This window comes from Artemia franciscana, chromosome 4, assembly GCF_032884065.1.
Source record: "Artemia franciscana chromosome 4, ASM3288406v1, whole genome shotgun sequence".
Taxonomy (NCBI): Eukaryota; Metazoa; Arthropoda; class Branchiopoda; order Anostraca; family Artemiidae; genus Artemia; species Artemia franciscana.
The window spans coordinates 4,382,044-4,399,773 of record NC_088866.1 but is presented as its reverse complement, the minus strand read 5'-3'; the positions used below and the strand labels follow the sequence as shown (position 1 = coordinate 4,399,773).

At 37.4% G+C, this 17,730-nt stretch overlaps 1 protein-coding gene across 6 annotated transcripts in view; it reads right to left on the bottom strand.

Moving 5' to 3' along the window:
- Positions 1–17,730, bottom strand: part of LOC136025881 (palmitoyltransferase ZDHHC8-like) — a 116,177-nt gene that overhangs the window by 8,379 nt on the left and 90,068 nt on the right. For 2 of the 6 annotated variants that reach the window (XM_065701924.1, XM_065701922.1), the window contains exons 7-10: positions 13,029–13,133; positions 11,105–11,262; positions 3,535–3,758; positions 698–880 (exon numbers count right to left, since the gene is read on the bottom strand). In XM_065701924.1, the coding sequence (XP_065557996.1) occupies positions 698–880; positions 3,535–3,758; positions 11,105–11,262; positions 13,029–13,133 (670 nt within the window). The remainder of the gene's footprint in view (positions 1–697; positions 881–3,534; positions 3,759–11,104; positions 11,263–13,028; positions 13,134–17,730) is intronic. The other 4 variants (XM_065701925.1, XM_065701927.1, XM_065701923.1 and 1 more) reach the window with 3 other exon arrangements.

Sequence of the window (17,730 nt, the reverse complement as noted above, 5' to 3'; positions counted from 1 at the left end):
CTGCTCGTTTAAAGAAATTTTGTTTAAAGAAACATTAACTCATTTCAATCAGCCGAATGATAATCTCGAAATACTAGATTGTTAATATACCATTTTACTAAAATTAGCTATCTTGCAGGGTTTTTTTTCAGTTGTTTCATAGTTTCTAATGATCAAACGTGACTTTTCCCCTTTCCCCCAAGCATAACTAGTACCTTAAAAACTACCAACTAGATGCCACACGACATCTAGGATGTCGTGTGGCTAGTACATTAGACTCAAAATCCTTCGGCCTTGGGGATAGGGGTTAGAATCCCGGTGTTGCTGAATATATAGTTTGAAACGGGGGTCAGTGGCGTCACTGTGTAAGTTCAGTCAGAGTTGACCCAGGTCTAAATGGATGCCTGGAGAAGTCTAGGGAAAGTAAACAGGAAAGATGTGCGAAAGCAGAGAATAGCTGCCCCCCCCCTCATATCCTCGCTGAAGGGCCATGAAACAGAGATCAGTACCACCGTTAGGGACTGTAAAGTTCAATACCATATTCTTTAGCTTTACCACTACTGCCTTATTGTGTACGATAATTTACTTTGGGTGGAATAATAAAAAAAAAAAAAAAACGAAAAAAAAAAAAAAATGTAAAATGTTCTTGAACATCCCACGGATACCGTGAGAAGAAAAAAAAACCGAACTAGTACATTAAAAATCAAACAAAAATTACCTGCAAGCTCTCTAAGATTATCAACATGATGACTATCTGTATTTAATAGATGACTCTGAGGGTCGCTATTCCTTAAAATCATTCTTTGTTGTCCATAAGGCTGTGAAGGATGGTTCTGTCGTAACTGCTGAACGCCGTAATAGTTACCAGAGTTAACACCTCGTCCGTCCATTACGTGATCTGCTGAAAATATAAATCAATGAATTAGTACTCTCCTACTGCTATTAATACTTACAATTCAATGCACCCCCTACGAAGTTACCGTTCTTCCATCACACTTTACCAAATGCACCCCCTACGAAGTTATCACTCTTCCATCCCACTCTACCAAATGCACCCACTACGAAGTTACCGCTCTTCCATCCCACTCTGCCAAATGCTCTCACTACGAAGTTACCGCTCTTCCATCACACTCTACCAAACGCACCCCCTACGAAATTAACGCACTTCCATTACACTCTACCAAATCTACCCCCTACGAAGTTACCGCTCTTCCATCCCACTCTACTCAAAGCTTAAATCTCTAGTGACTCCCATAAACTTTAGATTTCTTTTGAACCCTATTGAAGTTTAGCTTTCACCCTATTTAAGGAGGCTCTGCCTTTTCTGGCCTCAGTTCGGCCTTTATTTTGGCCTCAGTTGGGTTGCCGAAACATCCTATATTGGCAAAACATCCTTCATATGAAAAACACACTAGACCTAGACTAGGAAATATGGTCCCTCTTTCTGACCAAGGCCATATCCATTTTTTCTCGGGGAGGGGGGGAGGGTTGGGATGGTTTCCACATACAAATTTTGTTTTACATGTATTTTTGTTACTTTGTCCCAACTGAACAAAACTTAGGGAGGCGGTGTATGTTCAAACCGGGTAACTTAGCCCCCCCCCCCCCCGGATACAACTATGTGTTTTTGATATCAATCATCTTCTTGTCGATATTAAGCATTTATAGATTGATAAAAAATCTATTTTACATTTGCCAATACTCAAAGATTAAACTTATTGACAGAAATAAATTTAATCAGGCCACAGGAAGTAATTACTCGTAATTCTTAGTTCTAGCCTGTTTCCGTGTGCACTTCCGTCATATGGCACAAACTTCACAGTTGTCACTAATTTCATACTTCCAAATTATTTCCTTTAACATTTATCTTACCTTCTACGATAACTCGATTCCTAAAAACATGAAAGAAAAGAATTAAAACAATAAAAATATACAATAAATACTATAGGCAAAAAAATTAAATAAAAAATAACCGATTTAAATTTTCGTGCACCTTAAACATTCAATAATAAAATAATAAAATGTTTTTCCCGGAAAAATTCACCGATCTATCCTAGGGGTCCTTCAAAAGACCCAGGATTCATGGGCGCCAATCCGCCAAGATATAGAGGGGGGGGGGAAGAGCAAAATCTATTTTGCAAAATTCAGGAGGGCGGAGTAATTTTGTTGTCTTTCACTTTTATTTCAATGAAAATACAAAAAAGGATTTTTCCGAATCTAGGGGGGGGGGAAGGAGTGAATAATTACTCCCTCCTTCCGAACTGACACCCATTCCAGGAGGGAAAACTAACAGGTCCCGAACGTAAATAGTTGTGCAAAACAGTCAAACGTCGTGAAAACTGGTCTTACCTAAATAAATGAAATAAAGTGTAGAAGTCCCAGTCACAGCTCCTACAAACCATTTCTCCCTCTAAATTGGAGGGAGTGGGGCAACTGATAGGTCCCAACTTTAACTAACTGAATAGAGTATATAAAAAAGGTAAAGGATGCGGCACTAGATCCTCAAAGTCCAAACCGGCAGTGCTGCTCTCCATTTCACGGTCATTCAGCCAGGAAGTGCAATGGGGTTTTGGGACCAGCCATCCTGTGCTTTCGCAAACCCTTCCTGCTTGCCTTCCCCAGATTTCTTCAGGTACCTATTTTAAGGTGGTTCGACTCTGGCTGAGCTTACATAGTTACGCTACTAACCCCCATCCTAAGCCCAATAACTGGCCACACCAGGAATAGAACCCTCGCGTTTCAAACAAAGGATTCCAAATCCAGCGCTCTACTACTAACAACTCACCGAAGCAGGAAGCCACCTAGGGCCAACACAGCTATACACGCTCCTCCTCCATCCTAATACATTCAAAGCCTTCCTCTTTACACCCTCCAAGGAAGTTCCCATTTCTTTTAAATCTTTCTTTACGACACCCTCCCACCTCAACCGCGGAAGACCTGCTTTTCGTTTAGTCGTAGACGGTCGGGTGAAAAGGACAATCTTTGGCATTCTTTCATCCTACATACACAGAACGTAGCCAATCCATCTCAACCTGTCTCTCATTATAGCTCCAGAAAGCGGAATGGAACGCACTTTTCGTACAGCCTACTGTTTGAAATACGGTCAGTCAGTCGGGTATCCATTACAATCCGTAAGCAATCTCTCTGGAAAACATCTAGCAAATTTTCATCCCCTTTTCAGAGCACCCATGATTAAAATCATATTTGACCACTGTCATCATTGTAGCTTCCAATATTCTATTCTTGGTGTGTAGACTTATCTTCCTATTCTTTCAAGCTCTTTCAACTGTAAAAAAAACCACCCTGGTCCTTGGCTATTCTACTTTCACCATCTTCACTGCTCCCACCATCTTTACTAATACCAAGGTAATTACCAAAATTGCCCAGGTAATTACCTAATTACAAAGGTAAGTGAAGCTTACTGAATCTACTTACTAAAGCTAGTCTTCAGGGAGATACCAAAAACCCATTCAGAAATACCGGAATTTCGAAAAATTTAGGGAAACACCAAACAATTCAGGGACAATGGAAGTACTGCTACAAATCTCAACTTACCAGTAACTAAATGAGGATGATTCTGGACTGACTTCAGTCTACTTTGCCCCCCAAGAGGCGTAGATATGGCCAAAGGGGTGGGAACTCCGCCTATCGCTCTTAATCGTTCCTTCATACTAGGACTAGAAACCGCACTATTTAACAAGGTCGTGCCAGTACTATCACTATTAGTGTCTGTAGCATACATATCTGGCGTATGGCTGCGACTTCGACCGCCATCTAACCTGAAAAAATTATATATTGTAATGAAAACAAGCAAAAATTAGAGAATAGAAATTCGAAAATGTAGGCTCCTTGTGAGGATCTTAGTTAAGTTAGTTTTATCCTTCTCCTTTTGTCGTCTCTATTTTTGTGTTGTCGATGATATAAATTAACTAATTAATTGACCCACTGTGCACAAGTCATTTGACCTCGGAGTAGTAGCTGTTTTTATTTAATCACCTTTTTTGAAAATATTTTTCACACTAAAAAAAAAATTTCGGTTGAAATGTGTGACTCGACGTTCAAGTGTATACGGGTAAGAAACATTCGCCTTGTTCATCCAAAAAAGAGAGCACAAAGCTGATCAAAAAAAGAAAAGATAACTAACACCATCTTGTATTACATAGCTAAAAAATCACTGAAATTACATAAATCTAAACAAAACCTAAGTTATAAAATATTTTATTTATCACTTTCTTACTTCCAAACTAAAAATAAAAGAACTACTTTCAACAAAAATAAACCCATCTAGTAGACCATCCCAGGCTTTCATTTTGAGCCTTACTTTTTTTTTGTTATTCAAAAAAAATTTCGATATCAAGAAATTGAATTAATATTTTTTTTTTATTTTATGTCTATTTATTTAATCATAGTAGAAGGTCTTTCAAAGTTTTTCCATTTGGGCAAAGGGCGAAGTGACCACTTGGAAAAGGCCACTTCGTACAGTTGTGATGGTCTTAGTTACTTAGGAGAGGGTCTCCATTTGAGGCCAATTAGTAACAAACGAAGTGAGCTCCATGTAATTGTTTTGTGTTACAAGGCCACTTCGTCTATAAGGGTGGTCATAGAATTTTACGAAAGGTGCTTCTTTTTGGGGCCACTTAGTAAAGAAGGGAGTGTGGTTCATGTGCTAGTAGTTTTTATCCCACTACTTCTTATGGAAGGGGTGATCATAAAGAAACTTGGCAGGGAGCTAATTCGATTGGAAATTGCAAGTTCTAGATTCTTTCTTAAGAGTCGAAAATGATTAAAGTAATATGTATTTTTTCACAAAATCTGTATTTAAAGAGAACGTTTAATTAGAGATAACTTAAAAAGATAACATTAGTAATCACTTAGAAAATGTACATAACGTTTAAAATAAATTAAACAGATAACAAAGATAACATAGAGATGTCATTTTTCGTCGAACAAATAAATTTTAAATGGGGATAAATCTATTTATTTAGACAGTGAGAAAACAGGTATAAAAGTCCAGATATTTCGATCACATATACAACAATCGTCATCAGTAGAATTACATAAGCAGAATAATTCTACTGATGACAATCGCTGTATATTGTGATCAAAATATCTGGAATTTTGTACCTGTTTTACCACTGTCTAAATAAATGGATTTATCCCCAATTGAAAATTTATTTGTTCGTCATAGAACGGTAGTGTGGTCTAAGAAATGAATACCTAACTTAAGTGTTACGTCAAAATTGATTTTTCGTCTGAACAGTGCGGGACGGTACGTTTTCACTCGTCATTTATTTTGAAACAAAAAGAAGAAGAGAAACAAGAGCCAAAAGCTCATATGGCACTTGTGACGAGCTCGGAACCTAAAATTAGACTCGGCACCAGAGTTATCGATTTCATCGTCCTAGCACGTCAAGAAGCACCGAACTCGCCAAAGCACTAGAAATCCCTCCAACTCCCCCAAAGAGATAGGATCCTGTCGGCTTATGTCAATCACGTATCTATAACTTGTACATATTCTCGAACTCACCAAAGTACTAGAAATCCCCCCAACTCCCACAAAGAGAGCGGATCCGGTCCGGTTATGTCAATCACGTATCTAGGATGTGTGTTTATTCTTTCCACCAAGTTTTATCCCGATTTCTCCACTCTGAGCGTTTTCCAAGATTTCCGGTTTCCCCCGGTTTCCCCCTCCAACTCCCCCTAATATCACCTGATCCTGTTGGGATTTAAAATGAGAGCTCTGAGTTACGATGTCCTTCTAAATTCAAAATTTCACTAAGATCCGTCCACCCTTTCGTAAGTTAAAAATACCTCATATTCTCTAGTTTTTCCGAATTAATCCCCCCCCCAACTCAACCAGAGAGAGCAGATCCGTTCCGGTTATTTCGATCACGTATCTAGGACTTGTGATTATTTTTCTCATCAAGTTTTATCCCGATGTCTCCACTCTAGGCGTTTTCAAAGATTTCCAGTCTCTCCCTCCAATTTCCCCCAATATCACCAGATCAGGTCGGGATTCAAAATAAGAGCTTTGAGACAGGAGGTCCTCTAAATATCAAATTTCATTAAGATCCGATCACCCATTCGTAAGTTAAAAACACCTCATTTTTTCTAATTTTCCAAAGTACCCCCCCCCCTAACTCCTCCAAAGAGAGCGGATCCGGTCCGGTTATGTCAATCACATATCTGGGACTTGTGATTATTATTCCCACCAAGTTTCATCCCGATCTCTCCACTCTAAGCGTTTTCCGAGATGTCCGGTTTCCTCCTCCAGCTCCCCCAATGTCACCGGATTCGGTCAGGATTTAAAATATGAGCTCTGAGACACGAGATCCCTCTAAATATCAAATTTCAGTAAGATCCGATCACCCGTTCATAAGTTAAAAATATGTCATTTTTTTCTAATTTTTCCGAATTAACCCCCCCCCCTGCCCCCGCTCCACCAAAGAGAGCGGATCTGTTGCGTTCACCTCGTTTTTTCTAATTTCCCCCAATATCACCAGATCGGGTCGGGATTCAAAATAAGAGCTTTGAGACAGGAGGTCCTTCTAAATATCAAATTTCAATAAGATCCGATCACCCATTCGTAAGTTAAAAACACCTCATTTTTTCTAATTTTTCCAAAGTACCCCCCCCCCCGCTAACTCCTCCAAAGAGAGCGGATCCGGTCCGGTTATGTCAATCACGTATCTGGGACTTGTGATTATTCTTCCCACAAAGTTTCATCCCGATCTCTCCACTCTAAGCGCTTTCCGAGATGTCCGGTTTCCTCCTCCAGCTCCCCCCAATGTCACTGGATTCGGTCAGGATTTGCTCTGAGACATGAGATCCCTCTAAATATCAAATTTCAGTAAGATCTGATCACCCGTTCATAAGTTAAAAACATGTCATTTTTTTCTAGTTTTTCCGAATTAACCCCCCCCCTGCTCCACCAAAGAGAGCGGATCTGTTACGTTCACCTCGTTTTTTTCTAATTTTTCCGAATTAACCGTCTCCCCACTCCCCCCAAGATGATCGAATCGGGAAAACGACTATTTCTAATTTAATCTGGTCTGGTGCCAGATACGCCTGCCAACTTTCATCTTCCTAGCTTATCTGGAAGTGCCCGAACTATCGAATTCCCCCCCCCCCTGCTCCACCAAAGAGAGCGGATCTGTTACGTTCACCTCGTTTTTTTTCTAATTTTTCCGAATTAACCGTCTCCCCACTCCCTTGACATTTGACACAAAATTTGACATTTTTTAATTTAGTAACAAGCAAAATCACTTTTTGTATGGATAAAATTCAGAAATAAACTAAATGTTCGTCTTGAATGGTCCTGTTTGTTGTAAATTAGTCCTCAATAGTCATATGTGTTTTCATTAGCCTCAGATTTCGGAACATTTTATTTTGCAATGTAGCCCTGGTCAAACAGTTTCTATTGTTCCAATTAATTGAATTCTTAATATTTCTATGAAATATCCCTCTCCCACCAACGATGAGAGGAGGGAGGGGAGAAAGTACACTCAGACAGTGGAGTGGGGCCAAGCACACTTAAGAAATTGCTATTGTACAGGGAGACACGAAAGGGGAGGGATCTAGGTTTCTACTTTCAGTTGGAATAATAGTATGGGACGGCTGTCTCAACCAAATCGCGTTCTCTTGGGGACCTTCAGATTACAAAAAAGGTGCATGCTAAAATTACTTCAGTTTTTCTTGATAAGGAGCCCTTACTTTGCGAGTGTGGCGTACAAAATCAATTTACTATCCTCGTGAAAAGGTTGTCCTATTAATTATGTCACCTTGCAAAACATAATAATATATAGAAAAAAATATATAAAAACAGAAGTTTTAAGGTTTAATTTTTAAGTGCAAGTTTAGTTTTTTCTGAAATTTCAAACAGTTTCAAATTGATATATTCCAGCTATTTCATTTAGTTTTTAGAATTCATTTGAAAAAAAATGAGATGTTAAATGAGGCTAACGATGTCGCGTTAGTAAGGGATAGACATTAACCCAATACCGTGCGCTAAACGGTTTTTTGTTTTGTAGAGGCTTAACGGCCTGCCATCAAATTTGCGAATATATTTATTTATTTATATTTATTTATATAAACTTTTTTCGTTTTTTATTGCCTATAGTTTGACGATCTGGAGGAAGCTGCTATGGAAGAAGATGTCTGGAGTCTCTACAAATATCGTCGTGATCTTAAAGGGGATTATGCTCCTCAACTTGGAACAGTGTGGAGTCTCTACAAATATCGTCGTGATCTTAAAGGGGATTATGCTCCTCAACTTGGAACAGTGTGGAGTCTCTACAAATATCGTCGTGATCTTAAAGGGGATTATGCTCCTCAACTTGGAACAGTGTGGAGTCTCTACAAATATCGTCGTGATCTTAAAGGGGATTATGCTCCTCAACTTGGAACAGTGTGGAGTCTCTACAAATATCGTCGTGATCTTAAAGGGGATTATGCTCCTCAACTTGGAACAGTGTGTAGTCTCTACAAATATCGTCGTGATCTTAAAGGGGATTATGCTCCTCAACTTGGAACAGTGTGGAGTCTCTACAAATATCGTCGTGATCTTAAAGGGGATTATGCTCCTCAACTTGGAACAGTGTGGAGTCTCTACAAATATCGTCGTGATCTTAAAGGGGATTATGCTCCTCAACTTGGAACAGTGGTGTCTGTAGACGGCATCAACTCAATGACGATATTTGTCATTGAAGACTTCATTTGAAGTCAATTGAAGACCTCATTGAAGTTCTTACTAACTTCTCTTGGCTTCGTGATTTCGAACGATGGCTCCGTAGACGCGGAACTGGGTAGCGGAATCTCGAAAGCTTCTTTGTCGTCGGAAGACTCAATGCAATCTTGGGACGATTGCATTGGGGAGAACCCAATTTAGGCCTGTTTTGACGCTGCAGTGCCCCCCCCCCACTTAATTTTGTATTTCACATCTACGATTTCAGGTCCCCAGAAGTGCACTCAAGGGGCCCCTTGGGCTAAAAAAATCGACGATGCAAATTTAAACCAAAACAGAATAATGTTGGCCAATTTAGAATCACCATTTCAGAAGCGCACGCCCCAAAATCAAACTTTTTCTGAAAATTGTTCCTTCCGGCTGCTTTGAGCAAACAATACGGTTATAAAAGCTTGTTAAACAAAAGAAAAGTATTTTTAACTGAAAGTAAGGAGCGACATTAAAACTTAAAACGAGCAGAAATTACTCCGCATATGAAATGGGCTGTTCCCTCGTCAACACCCCGCTCTTTACGCTAAAGTTTGACTCTTTCTCTCAACTCTACTTTTTAAAACAGTAAACAAATTTAGCGTAAAGAGCGGGGTGTTGAGGATGAAACAGCCCCTTTCATATACGGAGTAATTTCTGTTCGTTTTAAGTTTTAATGTCGCTTCTTTCTTTCAGTTAAAAAAAACTTGTTTTTTTTTGTTTAATTTCTGAATGTTTTGAATTAATGCATGTTTTGATTTTTGCTATTGCATGTTAATTTATGTTTTTGGCTGAATGTCTTTCTCGTAATTTTGGTCGGACAATTTTGAGAAGAAAGTAGCGGGAGAGGCGGCCTATTTACCCTCCAATTTTTTGGTTATTTAAAAAGGCAACTAGAACTTTAAATTTTTACGAACGTTTTTATTAGTAAAAATATATGTAACTCACGTAACAAACTTCTATATTCGTATGTTTTACTACGTATATGAGGGGGTTCGCCCCCTCGTCAATACCTCACTCTTTCCACTAAAGTTTAAATTTTGTCCCAATTCCTTTAGAATGACCCCTGAATCACAAAGGCCGTAGAATAAATAGTTGAAATTACTAAAAACACTTTAGCGTAAAGAGCGAGGTATTAGGAGGAGGTGAACCCCTTATATGCGTAATAATTTCTGTTCGTTTTAAGTTTTAATGCTGCTCCCTACTTTCAGTCAAAAGAACTTTTTCATATTTATTTTTTTCTCTTTTTTTGAAAATGCTAGAAAATCCTGTGCTCCCTTCATGGAAATTCTCTTTCCTATGAAAATTTTCTCCATGGAAACTTCCCCCACATAACCCCCACCCCCCAAGCAACCAATCCTCCTGAAATGTCTGTACACCTCCCAATTACCATTACTATATGTAAGCCATGGTCAAAGTTTGTAACTTGCAGCCCCTCCCATGGGGACCGTGGGGGAGTAAGTCGTCCCCCAAAACAAAGTTATTAGGTTTTTCAACTATGGTGAATAAAATGGCTATCTCAAAATTTTGATCCGGTGACGTCTGGAAAATATGAGCGTGGGAGGGGGCCTAGGTGCCCTCCAGTTTTTTGGGTCACAAAAAGGGCACTAGAACTTTTAATTTCCACCACAATGAGCCCTCTCGCGACATTCTAGGATCATTAGGTCGATACGATCACCCCTGGGAAAAAAAGAAAAAAGAAAAAAATAATAAATAAATAAATAAACACGCATCCGTGATCTATCTTGTGGCAAAAAATACAAAATTCTACATTTTTGTAGATAGGAGCTTGAAACTGCTACTGTGGGGTTCTCTGATACGCTGAATCTGATGGTGTGATTTTCGTTAAGATTCTACCACTCTTAAGGGGTGTTTCCCCCTATTTTCTAAAATACGGCAAATTTTCTCAGGCTCGTAACTTTGGATGGGTAAGACTAAACTTGATGAAACTTATATATTTTAAATCATCATTAAAATGCGATTCTTATGATGTAACTATTGTTATCATGTAATCGATGCAACCACTTTTTAGAGTTTCGGTTACTATTGAGCCGGGTCGCTCCTTACTACAGTCCGTTACCACGAACTGTTTGATTATCTGATTGATTTGCCCAGAAACAGAAAAGAGGCACCTACATTGATGTAAAGGGTATGAGGATTTGTCTTCTTTTTGCTCAGAAGAATCGTGAAAAAGTCACTGATACTGCATCCAGGCGGAGGTTAAGGGGAATGGAAAAGTGTCCCACCTCCCATAGCTCCTATTCTGATGATAAGAAGTATGTTGGTTTTTGCCAAGTCATAGTGTCTTTAGCCTTCGTGTTTTTTTTTTTTTTTTTTTTTTTTTTTTTTTTTTTTTTTTTTTTTTTTTTTTTTTTTAATAACACTAATTTAATTAAAACTTTAGCAGAAACATACCTAGCTTTTGGATGAGGGGATCCTTTAGTGATTTGTGGTCTCAAGTTATGACCCCTCTCAAAATTAGGCAGCATTGCAACAGTAGAGAAGGTGGGCGATTCGTGCATGAAGAAATCCATATCTTGTCTAGCAGCCGGAGGGGGCGACGCTTCGCAATCCTAAAATATAATTATTTTATAATTAAAAATCATTTTATTTTTAAAAGGGATAAAACCAAATATCAAGCACGGCTGGCTCAAATGATAGAGCATAAGACTCCAAAAGCCGAAGGCATGGGTTCAAATTAAAAAAATGGAGCTTTTTTTTACACTTTCAGTTTTACGAGAAACAATCGATATTAAACTATTTTACCAGCACTAATTGATAAAAAAAGGGGGGGGCAAGGTGACTTCAAATTCTATAACTGAGGGGGGTGGGACAAAATATATAATCCTCAAGTTTCTTTTCTTTTTACTTTTGTCGTCTGAAACGACAGATGTGGCTTTTAATTTACCATTTTTATAAGGGTTAATAAATAATGTTTATAAAAAAATGTTTGTTAAATAAAACAAATTAGCCGCTGTCGTTACTGCAATTTGAGGAAAAAAAAACAAAACCTACGCCTTTTAAATAAAGAATAAGGTAATAATAAATTAAGTTTAATAATAAGAAAAATAAAATTTGGTTAATTTATTGGTACCATTATGATGGTAATGCCATTTAAAGTGGTTACGATCCATAGGGTCCGCCAAAATAAAATCAATGAAAGCTAAATCTATTTATAGTTCTTATTTATTTATAGAATTAACTTTATTTATAGTATCCATTAAAGAATTTTACTTCTCATCTGAAGCTGTAACAAAGACTTTTTTATTAATTGGCAAGATAAGAACTGAAACCATTATCATTCTACATCAAAAATAAATTAATCAGAATATTAAAACATCACAATTATGTATGATTCTGACACAGATAATTCTGTAACATCAATATCAAAGTTATTAGAGGCGTCAAATTTTACTGCTTCCTTAAAAATCCACTTTTAGTCGTTAATTGAATTTTAGTTTTAACAGTAGAAAAAATTCACACAAAAAAATGAATTATAAAATAAAACTTCAAAAAGTATATGGAGAGGAGAGGGCTTAGGTGCTTAGGTAACAGTTAAATATCTAAAAGCGACTTGAAATACTCGGTTGATATTTTCCCAGAAAATGAGGAAGGGAGGGAGCCAAAGGGACTGGGGAAGGGAGCCAAAGGGACCAGGCATTTCAATTGTGGAGAAGGACTAAGCAGTCTGAAACCTTTTTGGCTCTGATTAAACTGAAATTCTAATAATAAGAGAAAACATAAAAAAAGCAAAAGACAAAAAACTAATTGATTAGCATTCTTACGTGAAGGAAAATGAGGTGTATAGTTCAATACTAAAATATCTAAAAGTAGCTGGTGTTATTGATTGAAAATTTAAAGCTGTGTTGGGGAGGGGGAATAAGAGGAAGGGAGGATGTATGGGTTCTTAGCGTAAAACTTAAATATCTAAAAACGACTGGAGTAGTCAGGTTCAAATATTCAAACAGGATTAAGGAAAAGGGACCGTGGAGACCAAGACTTATGTTTTTAGGGGGGGGGGGCTAAGCAGACTCTCATTGAACTGAAGTCTTACTAGTAAAGACCCTGATGACAAAAATAAAAAATAAACAAAATTATAAAGTATTCTTGGAGGGGAGGGGAGGCAGGGATGATTAGTGTACCACTTAAACATTTAAAAACGGTCACAGTTATTGGATGTAAATCTTTAATTAGTTTCGAAGGAGGGACCAAGGAAACAAAAACTTATCATTTGAGGGGGTGCTCAGTAGACTAAAGAACTTTTTTGCTCTGGTTGAGTTGAAATTTAACAGTAAAAAGACCCCACAAAAGAAAAATTAAGAATAAAATAAACATTTACGTGTGATTGTGAGCCAGCTAACTCCGTAACATCGATATCAGAAGTATCAGAGGCATCCACCAACCCACCAGGCCGACTAGGCGACTTAACAGGACTGGGTGTCATCTACAAAAAAGTGCATTAATCAACTGAGGATTTATTATATCTTTTAAAGAACTGAAGTATCTTTTCACCGTTCTATCGAAAAAAGCTGCAACAGATATACCAACTGACGTGTTTCTACAATTGACAGAAAAATTTCTTAAATTTTTTCAAAAAAAAGTTTCTTACTGTTTTAAAGTAGAGTTAAGAGAAAGAGTCAAACTTTAGCGTAAAGAGCGGGGCGTTGAGGAGGAAAAGCCCCTTTCGTATACGGAGTAATTTCTGCTCGTTTTAAGTTTTAATGTTGCTCCTTACTTTCATTTAAAAAACTTTTTTTTCTATTTAATTGACTAAGGGGCGAACCCCCCAATATACATAATGATTTTGTTCGTTTTAAGTTTTAATGTTGCTTCTTACTTTCAGTTGAACAAACTTGTTTTTTATTTAATTATTCAATAAATAAACAAATTTTATTTGTTTATGGGCTTTCTTAACTGTGACAGTTAAGTGCAAGGACACAGCCAGGTTATTTGATGGGAGGGACAAAGACTGATGCTGATTTCTTTTGAGCCAAAACCCCATAGCGGCTTTTTTATGTTCATTCTTCTTCTTTTTAACCTAGGGATTTTTTTTTTCGTCTTATTTTTTTTTCAATTGACAATGGATTGTCAAAGATGTTTTTTTTTTAAAGACTTGATAATCACACTCAGAATTTGTCCCTCCAGTACCTAGAGCCGTATGAGGCAGAAATGGCTCCATTACGTTAGAATAAGACGGTCCTGTCCCAAAAGCAACAGCTCGCTGAGGGATGAACTCTTGCCATATTTTCAAGGAAACCACTTATCGTAATCTGTTGTCTAACGCTCTTTCGGAGGCCGGGAGGAGTCAAACATTTAAGGCGTTAATTCAAGACCGACCCCTAGGTGAAAGATTTTACTGGCTTTTTCCAGTGACGTCGATTCAGAAAGCTTAGGGGTGATGGTGAATTTTTGAATGTCTAGGGGGGCATATTCATCGTAAAAAAAATAAATGATAACATAAAAAAAGGTATTTCCGACGAAAATGCCACAAGCAATGGTATTTTGAGATATCTAGGGGAAAACCTATGAGGGGACACAGCCCTTCAGCCGCCTCCATCCCCAAATTAGACCTACTGAGATTTTCCTTTAGAAATGATGGTTCATTATATTTCCAGGACATCGTTTGTCGGAAGGAAAGAAGGACCCTTTGGACCTATCTCAGGGGGTGAAGCTCCCCTCCATCTACAAGTACATAGAAGGAGAGGTTCGCAGCAAAGTAAAATCAGCAAAGGATATCACCTCCTAGTGGTTACCTCTCCATGACGATATACAAATCAAACAGTTCGTGGTAACAAACTGTAGTAAGGAGCGACCCGGCTCAATAGTAACCAAAACTCTAAAAAATGGAATTTTGATACCAATACCTACATCAAAAGAATCGCATTTTAATGCTGATTTTAAATATATAAGTTTCATCAAGTTTAGTCTTACCCATCAAAAGTTACGAGCCTGAGAAAATTTGCGTTATTTTGGAAAATAGGGGGAAACGCCCCCTAGAAGTCATAGAATCTTGACGAAAATCACACCATCAGATTCAGCCTATCAGAGAACCCTACTGTAGAATTTTCAAGCTCCTATCTACAAAAATGTGGAATTTTGTATTTTTTGCCAGAAGGCAGATCACGGATGCGTGTTTATTTGTTTTTTTGTTTTTTTTTTTTTTTTTCCCCAGGGGTGATCGTATCGACCCAGTTGTCCTAGAATGTTGCAAGAGGGCTCATTCTAACGGAAATGAGAAGTTCTAGTGCCCTTTTTAAGTGGCCAAAAAAATTGGAGGGCACCTAGGCCCCCTCCCACGCTAATTATTTTACCAAAGTCAACGGATCAAAATTCTGAGATAGCCATTTTATTCAGCGTAGTCGAAAAACCTTATAACTATGTCTTTGGGGACGACTTACTCCCCCACAGTCCCCGTGGGAGGGGCAACAAGTTACAAACTTTGACCAGTGCTTACATATAGTAATGGTTATTGGGAAGTGTACAGGCGTTTTCAGGAGGATTTTTTTTGGTTGGGGGAGGGGTTGAGAAGAGGGGGATATTCTGGAGGAACTTTCCATCGATAGTTTGTCATGGGGGAAGAAAATATCCATGAAGGGAGCGCAGGATTTACTAGCATTATTTAAAAAAAAACAATGAAAAAATAAATATGAAAAAGTTCTTTCAGCTGGAAGTAAGGAGCAGCATTAAAACTTAAAACAAACATAAATTATTACCCATTTGAGGGGCTCACCTCCTCCTAATACCTCGCTCTTTACGCTAAAGTATTTTTAGTAATTTCAACTATTTATTCTACGGCTTTTGTAATTCTGGGGTCATTCTTAATGAATTGGGACAAAATTTAAGCTTTAGTGTAAAGAGCGAGGATCTGACAAGGGGGCGAACCCCCTCATATATGTAATAAAAATATGAGAATACAAAAGTTCTTTACGTAAGCTAATTTATAAGTTACGTAGATCTTTTACTAATAAAAATATTCGTAAAAAATTAAAAATTCTAGTTGCCTTTTTAATTAACCAAAAAATTGGAGGGCAACTAGGCTTCCTCCCCCGCTCTTTTTTTCTCAAAATCATTCGATCAAAATTATGAGAAAGCCATTTAGCCAAAAAAAAAAAAAAAATGCAAATTTTGTTTTAATTATTCCTCTGCGGAGAGCCAAAATCAAAACATGCATTGATTCAAAAACGTCCAGAAATTAAATAAAAAAAAACAAGTTTTTTTAACTAAAAGTAAGGAGCGACATTAAAACTTAAAACGACCAGAAATTACTTCGTATATGAAAGAGGCTGCTTCCTCATCAACGCCCCGCTCTTTACGCTAAAGTTTTTTACTATTTTAAAAAGAAGAATTGAGAGAAAGGGTCAAACTTTAGCGTAAAGAGCGAGGCGTTGATGAGGAAGCAGCCTCTTTCATATACGAAGTAATTTCTGGTCGTTTTAAGTTTTAATGTCGCTCCTTACTTTTAGTTAAAAAAACTTGTTTTTTTATTTAATAACTTAACAGGATTCGATGCCGTAAACATCATTTTATGAGCTTCAACGTCGGCTGAGTGTCTCAAAGGCAAAGGGTTCATTAGCGAATTCTCCCAGGTGACTACTTATTACTGAAACATATTGAGAATTCGTGATTTGACCATGAAATTTGATTGAAAACACAATGGAATTGTGTCGGCAAGGTTTTCAAATAAAGCGGAAAAAATTCAAAAATTCAGAAAATTCGAAGAGCTGCGAAACTGATAAAATGAAATTTTTTGTTAGGTAAATTTTGGCATTTTCCTAGCAGGCATACTAGAACGTTTTAAGGGACAGCCCTTTCCTGAATTCAATAAAAAAAAATTCTGCTCCGTTTGATAAAAAACAAAAAAACAAAACAAGATTCACATTTCCTAATGATAAAAGTTTCTCTAAAACAAAATATTTCTATCTCTGGAACAAAACAAGTGTCAGGATTTTTCTAAGATTTCAGGGAAGGATCGCCGAATATCTTAATTATTCGTCTCTCTATGAGATCGTCAAAGATTTGAACATGCAATATCATGGATCGACAATCGTCACGCTTCCAAAGAAGAAAAGAAGAGGGTGCATTATTACGAGAGATGATTCACTTATTAACGTGTACCAACATATCTAACCCATGAATAATTAGCGATGAAGAATTAGTTATTGAATGCTGATAAGTCAGCTGCTGTAGTATTTAGGGACAAAGTGGAACTTAGGGAAATTTTTCATAAGAACGTTAATTTATTATAAACTAAATGAGTTTTCATATCTAGGGTGTAAGGCTTCCTGAGATGGTAGATGGGTAGTTAGGTTGTTCTTATGGTGAATAGAAAGACTTAAGGGTGATGTGGAGTATATGAAAAGGCATTTTAGGAAATATAGGCCTAAGTGACGTTAAGTTAAGGGAGAAAATTTACAGTAGTAAGCTGGGACCAGTGTTCAGTTATGGTTGCAAAACATGGGATTCTAAAAGGGGAATAAGTTAGAGAGGATTCAGTTAAATTTTTATTAAAGAAACTGTTGGATTTAATAGATTGGTTCAAAAGGTTAGTTTTAAGGGTGATTTGGGGCTGATTAGTGTAAGAATAGAAAGTTGTAGAGAAGCTCCGCCATAAAATTCTGAGAAGATTAGGGCTAGAAAGAGGGGTGTTATCCAAACAAGTAAAGATTATTTCAGAGAGCCTGAAAATCCAGAAATATAATTGTAAATAAAAACGTCTCTCTCTGTGCTAAGATTAAAGAAGCATTGGGGGAGGAACTTTATTTTAGGGCAAGGCTTAATAAGGAGGAACTGAAGTAAATAATATTGGCAAGAGGAAATTTGTCACCACTTGGTGCTAAGAGAAAGTATTTAGGAAGGGCGAAGTCGAAGATAGGTCCTTATTTTTGTCAAATGTGTGGAGATGGGGAGGATTATTTATTTCACTTTTTGGTTTTTGTAAGGAATTAAATGAATTGAGGGAGAAAATTTTTCTGGGCTGGTACAAAAAAGGAAGAGGTAGATTTTATATTCGGTAAAAGTTTTATGGAGATTGAGAATTTGGA